Genomic DNA, 15,553 nt, shown 5'->3' with positions numbered 1-15,553 from the left:
ATATTTGATCTTTGATATACCGCAAAAGATTTATAGAATACACCTTACATTATTTTCCAGAGTGCAAGTTAGATGTAAGAATAATTTTACGACATCTAACTTTCAGTTTACGACTACACGTCATAAACATGGCCGACGGAATAGATGACACAAGCTGGTAAAACATTAAAATCAAGATTTTTGATAAAATTTTGAGTAAAAAAATTATAAAATTTATTTAAAAACAATGTTTCTTCTTATACCAATAAGCTATAATTAAAATTATTCGAAATTGAACAACAAAAAACTCAACATTCACTTTAATGCAAGTTTTTGAATTGATATTTTGATCATGTGACTAGAAGTAACTAAAATCAATTAAAAGAAAAGTGTGACAAACAGAATAAAAAATAGATTGCATTGTTTCATAGATTACGCTAGTATTGGTAGTAAATAGCTTAATCTATGAAACTTGCATTTGTAATGATCACAAAATATTCTTGACTCTGCATGAACAGGTTGGGCACACACCACCAAATGGTCATTTAACCCCCGTTTGGTGTTCAGTCGCCCATATCGGCGTCTTTATTACCTACCAAATGGGAGAGAAAAATCGTTTTGTTCAGTTCTCTGGAATGAAGTGAAATGGTGCATAATTTCAACTCATTGGGAATAAAATATAGATATTTATCTATGCTCTGAACGAAAAAAATCAGAATTTCAACACGGACTTTTTTGCGCAGTGTCGTTCAAATATTCGACAAAATCGTCACCTATGTAAACAAGTGTAACGTTTCATATTATTCATAGGTAACAGCTAGTTCAGCAAATGAGAAGCAATCGTACTTATCCACGCCTCACCGCACACAGTGTAGTGCACAGTTACTCAAACTGTGGAAATTCATCTTTTGCATAAAAGTATTCAACTGCTGCAATGTTAGAACTATCTATGATTTGGATTGTAATTTTGTTAGCCCATAGTACATATATGAACACAATGAACATGATGAATAGTTAAGTACTTGTGACTTTTTGTTTATTTCTTTTGAAAAACATTTTTGTGAAAAACTTACATTTAGATATCTTTATCCAGCTATTTTGAATAGCTCAATAAAGCTATATAGTATGAAGAGATTGTGCTGGATCTGAAGAAATTAGTGCTGACTTTCATTTATGTTCAATTGAAACAGTAACACAAGTCATAACCTTTTTACCAGCAAGCTAATTTTTTCCATTTATTCCATTTTTAATTGGTTACAATGGTAACAGTGGACTGGTTTCAAAGAGCATTTTCTTCATTTAGATAAAAGTCAGCACTAATTTCTTGCCATATCTACAGGAAGAAAGATTAAACTAGAGCGTTCCAAAGAACACGTGTCGTCCACTTTTAGGTTATTTAAGGAAGTTACTAAATCTAAATCTGGTCAGCTATTCATATGCTTCTAGGATATACAGTATTTCATGATAAAAAATGGAGCATGATAATTCATAAAATGCAAAAAAAACATCCACACTTAGTATAAGTCTGCGGTAGAGTGTGTCCATCAAAGAAAATATAATTCCCATGCACCCTCAAATGAATAATTAAGTTGAAATTATTATAAATAAATATTTTTCATTTTACATCTGTTATTTTATGTGCTTCAAAGTCTTTACACCAATTGTCACTCTACACTATCTGTTGTGCGATCCCAGTCCTGGTGTATTTTCATAATATTTATGCCTCCTTTGAAGAAGGGAGGGCATATTGCTTTGCTGCTCTCTGTTGGTCTGTCTGTCGGTCCACCATAAATTTCCGTTAATTTTCTTCGCAGAAGTGGCACATATTGAAATGAAATTTAGTATACAGATTTATCATAAGAATATCTAGATCAAGTTCTGTTTTGGTTACGATTGGGCCATTTTGGACAGAGTTATACCCCTTGGACTTAGAAAAATTTCAATAATTTGCAGTTTTCGTTAGGGCTGGGCAAAAATATCGATATTTCAATATATTGCGATACAATGACAAAAAATATCGTATCGCAATACGATTTTGTAATATCGATATATTGGCAATATGCTTAGATTAAGGAATTTCGTCATTACGTATAAAAATAGACTTATAAAAGTTTGTTATTAAGCCAAACAGTAAGACAGAAGATTTGTGGGAGCAATTCAGAGCATAACTCAGATGAAATCAACAAGATTTTTTTCCGTGTTCAAGGTTACTTATCATAGTTATGTACATTCTGCATGTAAATTGAGTAAATATAGTAAGAAAATGCCATTTTAATTACATTGAAAATATTGCAATACATACCACAATACAGTTTAAAATATCGCAATATATCGCAATACAAAATCTTGGGCCAATACCCAGCCCTAGTTTTCGTTCATTTTTTTCTTCACAGAGGTTGCACATATTGAAATGAAATATGGTATATACTACATTTATATAGATTAATCATGTTAATCATAAGAATATCTAGGACAAGTTCTGTTTTGGGTACGTTTGAGCCATTTTCAATTTGGACAGAGTTATGCCCTTGGACTTAGAGAAAAATTTAAATAATTTGGGGGAGGGAGGGGGGGGGGGGACATAAGTGTTTTTCAAACATCTCGTGTTAAAAATCAGTTTCACTTTGTGTGGTAACTGAATATCATATAGTTACAAAGAACAGTATTATGAGCTCTTATACATGTATAAATGTTAAGTATCAATACCCTGCCACAGTGATTTGTTTTAATAGTTAAGTATTTTTGCTTTTGATTTATACATGTATTATTTTTGCAGGATAACAGATTTGGAAACGGCACTTGTTGAAAGTTGTGATTTTGGAACTCTCAAGAACATTTGTAAATGTAGACCTGTTCCAGATCATTTGAGACCGGAGGTTTGGCAGGTATTAACTTTTTTCTGACTTTTTCTTTCCCTTATTGTTTATGTCAAATCTGAAATGTACCACATGTGCCATACACATTTCAAATAAGGTTTTTTTTTTTTAAATAGATTGCATTGTTTTCTACAAAGTTTAACATATTTATTTGTCAAATTATGGCTTGAAAATATTCTTTGATAATTTTCAAACTTTTTCATTTTTAGATTTGTCTTAATGTGCAAAGTAAAGGGGATGCTTTGAGTTCATTTGATGGATTGTATGATCTTGATGAACAGGGAATAGTTAGAGAAGATTGCAAAGCTTTAGTTGGTATGATGTCTCTATATCTGGTATCTTAAGATTCCTCAACACACCAGCTTATGTTCTGATATTGCTGAGCATTACTTTTAAAAGGCATATCGCCCATTAATTTTTGGCTAGGCATTGAAACATAATTTGTAATAAATTCATGCCCCCATATTATAGCACTTTTCATTGATGTTGCCTTTGATTAAAGACACAATTTTGAATGGATATTAAAGTACACTGTACTAGTCTTAATTTTAAATACATATTTCAATTCTTTTCTTCCAGACAAACTTGGAAATGACGAGGAAGACAAAGTTTCAGTAGTCAGTGATTTAGAATCCATTATTACATTCTTTTCGAAATCCAGAAATGAGAAATATACATCAGACAATGGATGGCTTGAAGTCATACAACCCTTGCTGGCACTTAAATTAACCAGATCCCAGCTCTATAACTGTTTCTACTCCATCATCAACAAGTTTATTCCCAGGTACATTAATTTAACATATTTGATGCAAAATGAATTTTTAAACCATAGACACTTTACACAAATGAGAAAAAAAGTTAAGTATTATCCATACCTCAGTTTTTCTGAGGACAACTCTTACAGTACACACAATGTTATCCCTGACAATTCTAATGTGTCCTATTGCACATGACTCCTAGCATATCATGTGAATGGTCTATTTTGTTATGCATGTATCCTGTTAGGTTAATATTATTGTAATGTATTTTGGGTTATTACCTCCCTACTCAGTACTCACCATGAAAAATGTGGGTAGAAGTATACTAAATAAAGATTTTTTTCAATGGACTGACATAAATTTCATATTCAAATTTTCAGGGATTGTCTCAAAGGAGGAAAACCATTCCATTTGTTTCGCTTGCTCCTACAGTACCATGACCCTGAGTTGAGCTCATTTCTGGACACAAAGAAGATCATGCCGGATCTTTACTGCCATTCATGGGTATTCTTCAGCTGGGATATCATGCTTTCAAATATAAAAATAATATAAGAAGCAATCACCTCCTTTTTCTGTCCTTAAAACAGTCCTTGTATTTTAACATAAGTTTGATAATTATTACTTAATATATAGAGGATATCTATATTGTGTGATTTGATATTGGCTTTATCCAATGAGTTGAAATGGTGTATATATTAGCGAGGCTTGCCAAGCACATATACACCATTTTAACGAGTTGGATAAAGCCAGTTCAAATCATACAATTATAGATGTTCTTTTTATCTCATACGACTTTAACAAAACTTTGAGACTTCCCCTGCGAAACTACATGAATGATTGCTAATTTAAATTGATGACGTATAACTTGATGACGTAGCACAGTTGATGTTGACATGCCTCGAAAGAAAGTAGATCATGTTCAAAATTTAGAGCTTTTGCTATCTTCGTCTTTGAAAACATTATGTGGCAATTGCTGGAGCTTTACATCAATTGAACTTCTGACTGAAAGTTGTAAAGTCCAAGGGATTGTGGAAATTAACTCTTTGTACGATGGCAGTACAAAACGTGCTAGGCAAGGCTACTTGTAGATTCATTGTTGATCCATGGTAAGTTACACCTTTACTAGGTAGGCATACGTAGTATAGGCTTAATATAAGAAAGCATTGTTGAAGATGTTAAAGGAATCTTATAGGCCTATACAACAACTTAACTGCTAGGCTTTACTTTCTCTAAAAACGATTTAAAGGCGGGGGAAGGGGGGATAACATCCGTCTTCAAGTAGCCAATACAGGTACCTTGATAAAATAAAAAATTTCTTTGACATATACGAGTCTTTTTCTTGCTTTTAACGACATTATTGCACTTTATCATTCATTTTATAAGGGCAAGAATTTTTACTAATAAGAGTTTCAATAAAATAAAATCTTGGAGTGAGGGAACATGTCAAAACTGGAAGTGCTATTAATAAAGTATCTACCTGTTGATAAAGCATAAGTTTAACCAACGGGTCGTATCATCCACACGTATGAGATAAAAGATTGAACCTGATAATGTGATTTTTGAGGCTGATTTATCAAATAGAAACGAATATTTTTTATGTACATACATGTATATAGATTTTGTACTGTTTCTTAGGACATTTTTTGGGAGGACTAAAATGTGTCAGCCTGTATATGTAGTAGATTGACTTTACTGATACTGACAGTAGGGAATACTATTTTGGGAAATAAAAGAGAAGAGGTGATGAAAGTAGAATTTTAATTATGCCTTCTGGTTATGTATTGGGGTAGTGATGGCGGCTTAACCTTTTGAAAGCAATCATTTGATTGTACACATACATGTACTAGTAAATTTGTACACATGCAAATATACAGATAGCTGATGATATACAAGTTATTTACTAATTTGGAGATAAAATGTACGTGTGAACATATAGAGTTGTATTTTGATTGTTATCTTTGAGGATGACTGATTTCTCTTCACAGTTCAGAAGTCTCTTTGCTGCTCCTTGTGATCTACAAGTCATACAGGTGATGTGGGATGTGTACTTCCAACATGGAGACCAATTTCTGACATTTTTTATGGCTCTTGTCATCTTGGTTAATGCAAGGTTGGTACAAAATATAAAACATTTATATGACTTTTATACCCTGGAAAAACTTGATGTAAAGTTAGGAGTAATGAAATTTAAAACAGATAGAGAATTTTTTGGCAAAAATACAGCTCACTATTAAACATGTCTAATAAGAACAGTATCCAATTAAATAAATCTTCGTTCTAAAGTCTCTTTACAACTAGACTAACACTTTCTTTAAGTATCTTATCATCAATATTCCATATTCCAAGATATCTTGAAGTTTTTCTTTGGTCCCATTGCATCGGTTAAGGAGGTTTCACTTTTCTTGACATTTTCATTTCAGAGATCAAATTCTGGCAGGAGAATTGGATTCAAAGCAGCAAATTACAGGTACTTTAAAAAATTTAAGTGTAAAAGAGGAATAAAGTTTCAATAAAAGTTCATAATATATATCTTTCCTTGGGGTAATCTCATTGACTTTGGGTTTTTTTTAATTCAGAAATGCTGACATCCTTCCCCTCAGGTCTAGAGGCAGAGGACATTGAGGATTTCTGTGCCTTAGCACAGTACTACGCCACCAAAACCCCACAGTCTTTCAGAAGGGTATGAAATATAAACACATTAAAACCATAGAGCATTTGTAAGGACTCTTAAAATTTTACCATCATTAATGCTACTGTAAATATGAGAGAATTAGTTTAGTTCTCGACTGAATCAATTTTTAAGAAACAAGGTTATGCCTGTTTTCTGTAGGATTACCAGAGTCCATTATTTGGTAACAGTATGATCCCAGGAGGAAAGGAGGAGGATCTACTAGTTTCACAGGCATTATGTTTACCGGTTTCTGTGTCAGAACTTCTTCAGAACAACAGCCAAGCAGGAGTGAGTAATATTGTTTGAATATGGCTACATCTTAATTTCCTGGAAAGCTGATAGTCATGACATTAACATGCAGGGGACTGTAGATTAGAACTTAGTAACCTAATGATCAATATGAATGAAAATGTGTAAAATAAAGTAAACCTAAGAGAATGTTGTTTTTAGATATTGCTGTGATCCAAATAGACAACTGATAATGGAACAGATAAAGTAATCATATACATGTATGTACAGTGTACCAGTTAGTTACCTGCACATGTACTGTATTATGAATTCCTTTCTTGTTGACAGGGTGATGGTGTGCGATACTTTGTGGTGGACTGTCGACCAGCTGACCAGTACAACAGTGGACATCTGCGTACAGCATTCCATCTAGACGCAAATCTGGTAAGTTTCTAAAACACTACAGATGTATTTCCTGTAGTAATGTTTTTACTTTGGTAAAAAATTAGGGTTTATTGAATTTTCATGAAAAACTATTTTTCATGATGCATTAATGCAATTTCAGTATATTCCTAGTGGCAGAATCAAGCAATGTTAAGTGATTTGAGATGTCAATGAATAATAATTGGTTGCTTTGTAGATGTTACAGAATCCCAGAGAGTTCAGTACTGCTGTGCAGGCTTTGTTGGCTGCACAACAACAGTCAATATCCTCAGGTCAGTTTCTTCTATTTTTGGTCATTGATAAACACTCCAAATTGATTAACATATGCTGCCTATAATGCTCCTTTTGCAACAGAATGAAATCATCAAATAAACACTATTTTAAAAAAAAAAGAATTTAAATTAGAATTAAAAATGTAAATTGAACAAAATATTGTGAAGTCCAAATCGTGGGATAGAAATATTTTATTTAGAATTAATCTAGGTGTTTAGGTTTATAGATGTATACTGTACTTGTATTTGAAAAGATTATTTATTTTCATATGTGACAGTGAATAATCAGATCAGTATTATTGTTTTCCAAGTGCATGTGTTGAATTTACCTGTAATTCTTTCAAATTTTCATAATGTAGAGTGTATCATTCTCTAACATTGTTTCAATTACTTTCTTGGCCAATCAATATCCTTTAACTTTTATTAAAAGCTAGGTATTTTAAAAAGAACATTTTGTAGCTGAGATGTCGGAGTGAAACGGTTCACCGCGGTATTTTTTCTCAGTTCGATACACGGTACAAAATCTCTACTTTCGGTTCGGTTCGTTTTTTGGTCGGGATCGTCATTCATATGGGTTTGGCATAAGGTATAAACATGCTTTTCAGTGTATTTAATTCAAGAACGTAAATTTTTGTGGACTTTAAGTTTGTAAAATTATTTTTAACAGTCAAATCGATTAAATTGATTTATTCTATTCATTTTGCACCTGAATTATTTGACTAGATTAAGTAAAAGGAAGCATAAAACAACACAGTCAACAGTTGAATTTGTTTCCTTCTATCAAAATGTATCATATCGAAAATAACCGAACCGAGACCAAATTTTTCGATACGTATCGAACCGTGAAGGAGGCGTATCGTTTCACCCCTACTGAGATGAGATGAGTACTTATGCTGCTATAAGCTCATTTTAAATGATCTTTTTTGGATTTTCTAGGTTCAGTAGCTGGAGGAGAACACCTTTGTTTTATCGGCAGTGGGCGGGAGGAGGAAGATCAGTATGTCCATATGGTCATCGCCAACTTCTTACAGAAACACTATCAATATGTCAGTTTTGCCAAGGGAGGCTATCAAAGTATGGAAACAAATGTGTTTTTTGTCCACATTGTGACAGAATTTTCAATATTTATGCAAAGCTTCTGGTGTATTCAGTAAACAGATTTGGAAATTTAAAACTTGAAGAATTTTTTTTTTTTTGATACAAACATGTACAATATTCCTACAAATTTACAACTCTCTTCAAGTATTATATGTAATGGCAAATTGAATAAATTCTTGGAAATGTGAAATTTTTTTTGGCCAGGTTTACATGAAATTTTAAAGGACAGAATATCAGAGGGACTAACAAGTCATAATCCAAAACACTGTATCGTGTGTAACCCAGAGGCATGCAACAGCTCAAGTGATATGGAGAATGGGGAAGATTTTCATAGAAATGGAAAAGTAAGCATGCATCATTGTTTTGGTGATGATCTATTATACCATTTTAAAAAATGCTATCATGATTATTTAACAATTAAAAAGAAATTAAACAAAAATGGAATTTTTCTAAACTTTTCTAATTTATCATATATAACTCATGTATTAATCAGTTTAATTACGTTAATTTTTTTAAAAAAATCCACTTGTGTTTTGTTATTTGTAGGGGGAAGAAAATGGTGAATCATTCTTTGGAAAATTAACATCCACAGTGAAGAGCAAGTCAGCTGTGATGAAACAAAAGCTAACGGATTACATTAAAAATGAGCATCAAATGCAGGAAAGGTAAGTTATTCTGTGGGTATGCAGGATCAGTATTTATTTTCTGCATTGCCTCCCTTGAAAACATTATGAAATATTTCCTCTATGAAATAGAATTTTAACCTTATTGAATTGTTTCTATATGTTTATGATGGAGAAGTTTTATTTTTGGACAGGCATGTCAGCAATACAGACCGTGTGGGCAAGAGATACAGAAACATGGCCAATGTCTTTTCTATTGGTGATGATGATGATGGTAAGATTAATTTTTGCAGGAAATCTTTTGTCATGGCTATAAGATGTAGAGAAACTCCTTCACTTTTGTAGAAGATGTGAAATTAACTTTGAAAGACAGTCCTCTTGCATAAAATTATAAAATATATTTTCTCTGTTATAAAAGTGATGACAAATGCATGTAAAAAATGGCTCAACTTTGAAAAAAAGTTATCCTATTCAAATCTTGCTAACAATTTAATCTTTTTTTTAATTTTACCAAAAAATTAAAGGGGTTATTCTTGCAGGGTTCCCTTCTCAAATTGTTTTTTTTTATTGCTAGGTGATGACCAAGCTGGGAACTCTTCTGATGATGAAAGAAAAGAAGTTGTAAATGTGGAAGTTTGGCTGAAGAAGCCTGATGTTAGATACTCTTGTAAATGTCAAGAGGTTATTGGTAATGGATACATGTTTCCAAGGTAGGTGAAAGATTTCATGAGCAAGTCGGATCTTTCCACTTTTAAAGTCATATATGGCATATTTTTTATAAGTTCAGACTAACTAAAATTAAAAAGATCTTTCTAATTGTTTTGTTTCTTTATATAAAGATAGGACTTTCCTGTAAATTACACAATTTAAATCAATCGCCTTTCATAGATATCACAGATTTAAAACAATAACCGATTTATTTCCGACTCAAACAGACACAGTTTAAAGTCAATTGAATTGTTGAAACATGGGGATAACTAAGTTTAAAATCGGTGATATTTTGAGTTTGAACGTAAATAACAAATATCATGTAAATCTACACTTAATCTCATATTTTTATTTTTTTAGCTCAGATACCCATATCTTTAAAAAATAAATTATCAGAATGCATACAGTAAGCATGTCTTATAAAATTCACCTCATGATTCATTATGTTTCCATGCACAAAATGAATATTAGGTGCTGGCTTTAAAGAAAAAGCAATCAATCAAAATAACCAATAATTTGACATTTGAAGTAATATTTACGTGTATTTTCAAATATTTTGTAGTTATGTGTTGGTGACAGACACTCATTTATATGTACTTCGAGAGATCCCCAACCGAAAAAATATGGCACATATTCAGGCAAGGCGGGCTTTGGGAAGTGTGGTAAAAATTACATCCAAAAGAAAACACCCAGACTTTATCACATTCAAGTATGGCTCTGTGGATGGAGAGGTTATTCAAGTAACAGACATTGACCGATTTCTAATGCCACAAGCACCAGAGGCAACTAAAGTTATCAAACAACAAATTATTAAAGTGTTGGATGCATTGGAAAGCTGAGTGTGGTTCTAAAACTTTTTTCATTTGGATGCCCTGTGTTTTCATTCAGAACAAATGTTGTCTATCGTCAAAGATGTTGAGATTTATTGACAAATAATACATAAAATGTATTCAATTTGCATTTGCAATGTTATTGCTCTTTATAATTAGGAACTTTTGAAAGTTTTCCATCTTTTATTTAGTTCTCTGCTGTTATGATAATTTTGTTCTCAGTTTTGACTCACTGCATATCAGAGTAATATATTGAACATTTATTCAACTAAAGATACATGTATGTTTGAGTACATTTTTTTTTCTTTTTGTTGAAAGCTGGTTTGTAACCTTTATTTATTTCTATAACTATTACTTCCTGTGATACAATATTTAATTTTTGTCATTCTATGGATTTATGTAGTTCATGTGCTTTTTTGTTTCTCAATGCATGTATTATATTTTTTTTTTTTTACAGATTTTATTTTTTTGCTGCATTAATTTTCCATGAAATTATCTTCTAAGTTAAATATTTATTTGAAAACCAAATATACTTCCTCCACAAAACTCAATTTGTCACCAAAATACTTTACTATGAACATGGTTTTAGAACTCCTTTAAGGAGAAAGGATAGTGCATATATTATATGGGCATATTGCAATACACAGGATAAAACACACAAAAATAGAAATATTTTTTCTTAGTTTTAATGCTTGCCTTTAATGCACAGAAGAAAACCCACCTTTGTCTAGAAAGTATTATTTCATGGGGAATTTTTATCTGATATATACATGCACACAAATAATAAGTAATCTAAAATACTTGTATTCTTTTACATAAAAACTGGTTTAACCTTTTGGGTCTTGTACACACTTATCCAATATTCAACAATATAATGACTCGTATAATCATTTTTTAAAATATATATTTAGCTGGGTTTGATAAGGTATATTAAGAGATTCTTCCAACACATAAAATCAAGAAATCAAGTGTGATCTTACAAACTACATGTACAACCTGATGGGGAAGATATTGTTTGATTTAGAGTTGTCATTTTGACAATCATACTGAGGAGATATGCCTTGCCACATAGAAGCCTGAGATGCGGTACTAATGATGGTTGTCATTTGTTCTTTTCTAGTAATAATGTTTTCAAATGTTTGATTAAATCTTTGTGCATCATTTTGTATTATGAATCTACACATGTAATTCTTGCAAGTACTAGTTTGGTTTAAAAAGCTGTTTTACTATCTGTTAATTGCAATTACAATAATGGGTTTTTGAACAACAGCAGCACCATCTTTTTTTCTATATACGTGTACATGCATTTGAAGTATCCATCATCTGCATAAGCTTGTTTGTAGATAAACCTGTGTTGTAAACTGAAGAAGCTTGATATAGACATTAAACAACATTGACTGGGTAACTTGACCAAAAATGTTCAAATCAATTGTTTTGTTGAATTACTATACTTGATTGTGATATATGAATGCAAGTTTAGAAATACACATCTTGAAATTGAAAAAAATTGTATCTCTTAGGTTCTTGTGTAAATAATTAAATTAAATGCATAAACTGATTAAGGTATTATATTTATATTATATGTATGGAGATAAAACTTGAGGTTGTATTGAAAATATAACTGTAAACTAACGGGCCGGGGCAATGCCACCATAGCATATGGCCTCATATAAAGAGGAAGGATCTTAATTTTTTTGTCATTTTCTATGCCTTGCAATCAACCACGACCATTTGGAAGTCATCAGTTTAATTCATTTTTAGCTCACCTGAGCCGAAGGCTCAAGTGAGCTTTTCTGATCACATTTTGTCCGGCGTCCGTCTGTCTGTCTGTCCGTCCGTCTGTCTGTAAACCTTTCACATTTTCGACTTCTTCTCAAGAACCGCTGGGCCAGTTTCAATCAAACTTGGCACAAAGTATCCTTGGGTGAAGGGGATTCAAAATTTTTCAAACGAAAGACCACGCCCTTTTCCAAGGGGAGATAATTATGAATTAGAGAAAAATTAATGGCAATTTTAAAAAATCTTCTTCTTAAGAACCACTGGGCCAGGAAAGATGAAACTCATGTGGAATCATCCTCAGGTAATGTAGATTCAAGTTTGTTCAAATCATGACCCCCGGGGCTAGGGTGGGGCCAAAATGGCCGACCCAAGTTTTACATAGGAATAAATAGGAAAAATCTTTAAAAATCTTCTTCTCAAGAACCATTGGGCCAGGAAAGATGAAACTCATGTGGAATCATCCTCAGGTAATGTAGATTCAAGTTTGTTCAAATCATGACCCCCGGGGCTAGGGTGGGGCCAAAATGGCCGACCCAAGTTTTACATAGGAATATAAAGGAAAAATCTTTTAAAATCTTCTTCTCAAGAACCAGTGGGCCAGGAAAGACGAAACTCATATGGAATCATCCTCAGGTAGTGTAGATTCAAGTTTGTTCAAATCATGACCCCTGGGGCTAGGGTGGGGCCAAAATGGCCGACCCAAGTTTAACATAGGAATATATAGGAAAAATCTTTAAAAATCTTCTTCTCCAGAACCACTGGGCCAGGAAAGATGAAACTCATGTGGAATCATCCTAAAGTAGTGTAGATTCAAGTTTGCTCAAATCATGACCCCCGGGGCTAGGGTGGGGCCAAAATGGCCGACCCAAATTTTACATAGGGATATATAGTGAAATCTTTTAAAATCTTCTTTTCAAGTACTTCAAAAGCTATGACTAGTGATATTTATATGGAATCATCATCAGGTAGTGTAGATTCTAGTTTGTTCAAATGATGAATGCCTGGTTTTTTTTTTTTTAAATTCAAGCCCGATGTGCTCAGGTGAGCGCTGTGGCCCCTGGGCCTCTTGTTTACTGCAGCAACAGTATAATTGTTCAAGGACCAGTTGGCCTATTCTGTAGCATAAGGAATGTGAATAAAGCACTGAGTATGCACGAGAAAGGCCTATTGAAAATGATTTAAATATGAATTTAAATATGAATTCAATTTCTAAACCAAAGTTGCAATTATTAAAAGGAATGAAATTATGACAAAACTTCTCAAAAAGAAAATCTTTTGGCAAAAACTATTTTGTGGTTTTCTGGTGGTTTGAACCCAAGCACTAAAAGTCCTGTGTTTTAGTTGGTGAATGGAGACTGACATGTTAAGTGTTATACCACACAAATCATATCAGGAAGTGGCTTTTGTTTGTGATATGATCCTTGAATAACTAGACTTTAAATATTTCTCAGAAATCTTACACTACAAAGTGGACTTTTAAGGTAAACTTTGATCATGTCCTTCAATTTTATAAACCAAGGAAATGTCACTTTTTACAGATATTTTGAAGTCATATTTAAAAAAAATAATAAAATTGCGCAACGACACTCTTTCATGGAAAATTTTTGTTTTAGTTGGAAAAGATAATGCAGTAATCTTTTTTGCCCTCCTTTATGTGTAGATGCTATTTTCACGACTGATTTTAATACTTGCATGATTGTTGCAAATTGCATAAATTTTACATTATTAATTAAGGTGATACATTAACCTAAATTGAATTTCAAAGGAAATGTTGAAATAAGAAATTTGAAATTCTTTGAAATTTGACACACTGGTCAAGAAAAGCATATTCCAAAGGGTAGGTTGGAGTCACAATAGGAAATCAAAATTTACATTAAAATACCTATATTTACGTATATTGGTAAAAGCTTTAAATATCACCTTTTAAGACCTATTTGGCAAGAAAGGCTGAAAATTGTGTAAAGCATGTAGATTCTACATTTTCCTGATCACGGCCATTTAGGACAGGTTTGGGCCACACAATGGTATCGAAGTTTAATATTAAAATATTCTGGAAAATCTTTTAAAATATTCTTTTCAAGAACCCCTGGAACCAAAAAATTGGAAACATATGGGAGTTCACTGAGATACTGTCGGTTGTGAATTGTTCTAGTCATTTTCCAAGGGGTAAGTTGGGGCGACAAAAGTCCAGAAAAACTGAAAATTAGTTACAAGTTTCCTGAGGTAGTGAAGATTGTATACTAAGAACATTTTGTACTGTGTACAGTCTCTAGGGGTTGGAATGAAGTCACAGTTTGGATTATATGGGGATAAATCTTCATAGCTCCTCTTCCCAAGAACAGCAAAGCCATGGTGAATCATAGTAACGTGGAAGCATCCTGTGGTAGTGTAAATTTATTTTTTTGTTTAAATCAAGGCCTCTGTGAATTGATTAAAAGCCGTTGATATATCTATAGGTAGAACTTATGGCTATATCAGGGGAATATTTCTTTTCTTGTTGACGTTTTTGAATAAATTCTCATTCATACGAATACAAAATGGATCTGTTTATAACGGGACATAACTAGAAAACCCAGTGGAATTCCAGCAAGATGCTTTTGAGCGAAATCTATATTTAAAGTGTTAATTTTTTAAATGACTAACCACAAAATATTTTCCAAATATTTTACTTACACTGTCACTATATAAGAACCACAGGATTTATACGTTTTTGTTGATTTTTCTGTCACATCAACCAATTTGTCAGTAGCCTGCCTCAGTTAATAAAATTATCATATCGAGTCAGCACATTTTTTAGTATTCGAATAAATTAGGACAAATATCATCATAATCATGTGATACTGGAATATTATCGCATATAAATAAGGAATGTTGATGATAAAAAACAAAAGTACCGGTAATCATGTTTGTCATAGAATTTAGTTGTTAGCAGCCAGATATAATCCTTTTGGCTATGGTTATTTGAACATCAAATCATGAAACCGATATGGCTGACTTTGGTATCTCTGAATACTTCACTTGGATATGCTGAGTGGACATATGAATAAAAGTAACTTTCATCTAACGTCGTCGATATATGAAAGCCGAGTTGAAGGCCGTCTTCGCATGTAATCTGTCGATTCCGTAAACAAAGGAATAAATGATCTGAACATAAGTGTTATTCTCAACCATAAAAATTCAGTATTGTATTCCATCGTATTTCTGAAAGCCTGTAGCCGTATCTTCTAAAGATATTCCCATATTGTTGCTTCCAAAGTTTTCAATTATTTTTTTTTCAGTGCTTATAG

General features: G+C 32.5%; 1 protein-coding gene across 1 annotated transcript; it reads left to right on the top strand.

Moving 5' to 3' along the window:
- The first annotated feature begins 106 nt into the window (after positions 1-106).
- LOC134278978 (TBC1 domain family member 23-like) lies at positions 107-12,045 on the top strand. The gene is made up of 17 exons (XM_062761292.1): positions 107-157; positions 2,756-2,864; positions 3,065-3,170; positions 3,435-3,639; positions 3,994-4,117; positions 5,599-5,723; positions 6,034-6,080; positions 6,190-6,293; positions 6,444-6,572; positions 6,861-6,956; positions 7,153-7,228; positions 8,165-8,302; positions 8,531-8,670; positions 8,873-8,991; positions 9,144-9,223; positions 9,524-9,659; positions 10,220-12,045. Exons 1-17 carry the CDS (start codon positions 129-131, stop codon positions 10,494-10,496), a joined length of 2,040 nt encoding a protein of 679 aa, XP_062617276.1. The 5' UTR covers positions 107-128; the 3' UTR covers positions 10,497-12,045.
- The last annotated feature ends 3,508 nt before the right edge of the window (positions 12,046-15,553 follow it).

This window comes from Saccostrea cucullata, unplaced genomic scaffold (genome assembly GCF_032062105.1).
Source record: "Saccostrea cucullata isolate Sc308-1 unplaced genomic scaffold, CSIRO_AGI_Scuc_v1 ctg14498, whole genome shotgun sequence".
Taxonomy (NCBI): Eukaryota; Metazoa; Mollusca; class Bivalvia; order Ostreida; family Ostreidae; genus Saccostrea; species Saccostrea cuccullata.
Note: the sequence above shows the minus strand (reverse complement) of the source record. Positions and strands in the feature narration are given on the sequence as shown.

Coding starts and splice junctions, on each gene's coding strand:
- LOC134278978 (XM_062761292.1), top strand. CDS start 129: ATGGCCGACGGAATAGATGACACAAGCTG. Junction 6,957..7,152: donor TCCATCTAGACGCAAATCTG/GTAAGTTTCTAA, acceptor GTTGCTTTGTAG/ATGTTACAGAATCCCAGAGA. Junction 9,224..9,523: donor TATTGGTGATGATGATGATG/GTAAGATTAATT, acceptor TTTTATTGCTAG/GTGATGACCAAGCTGGGAAC.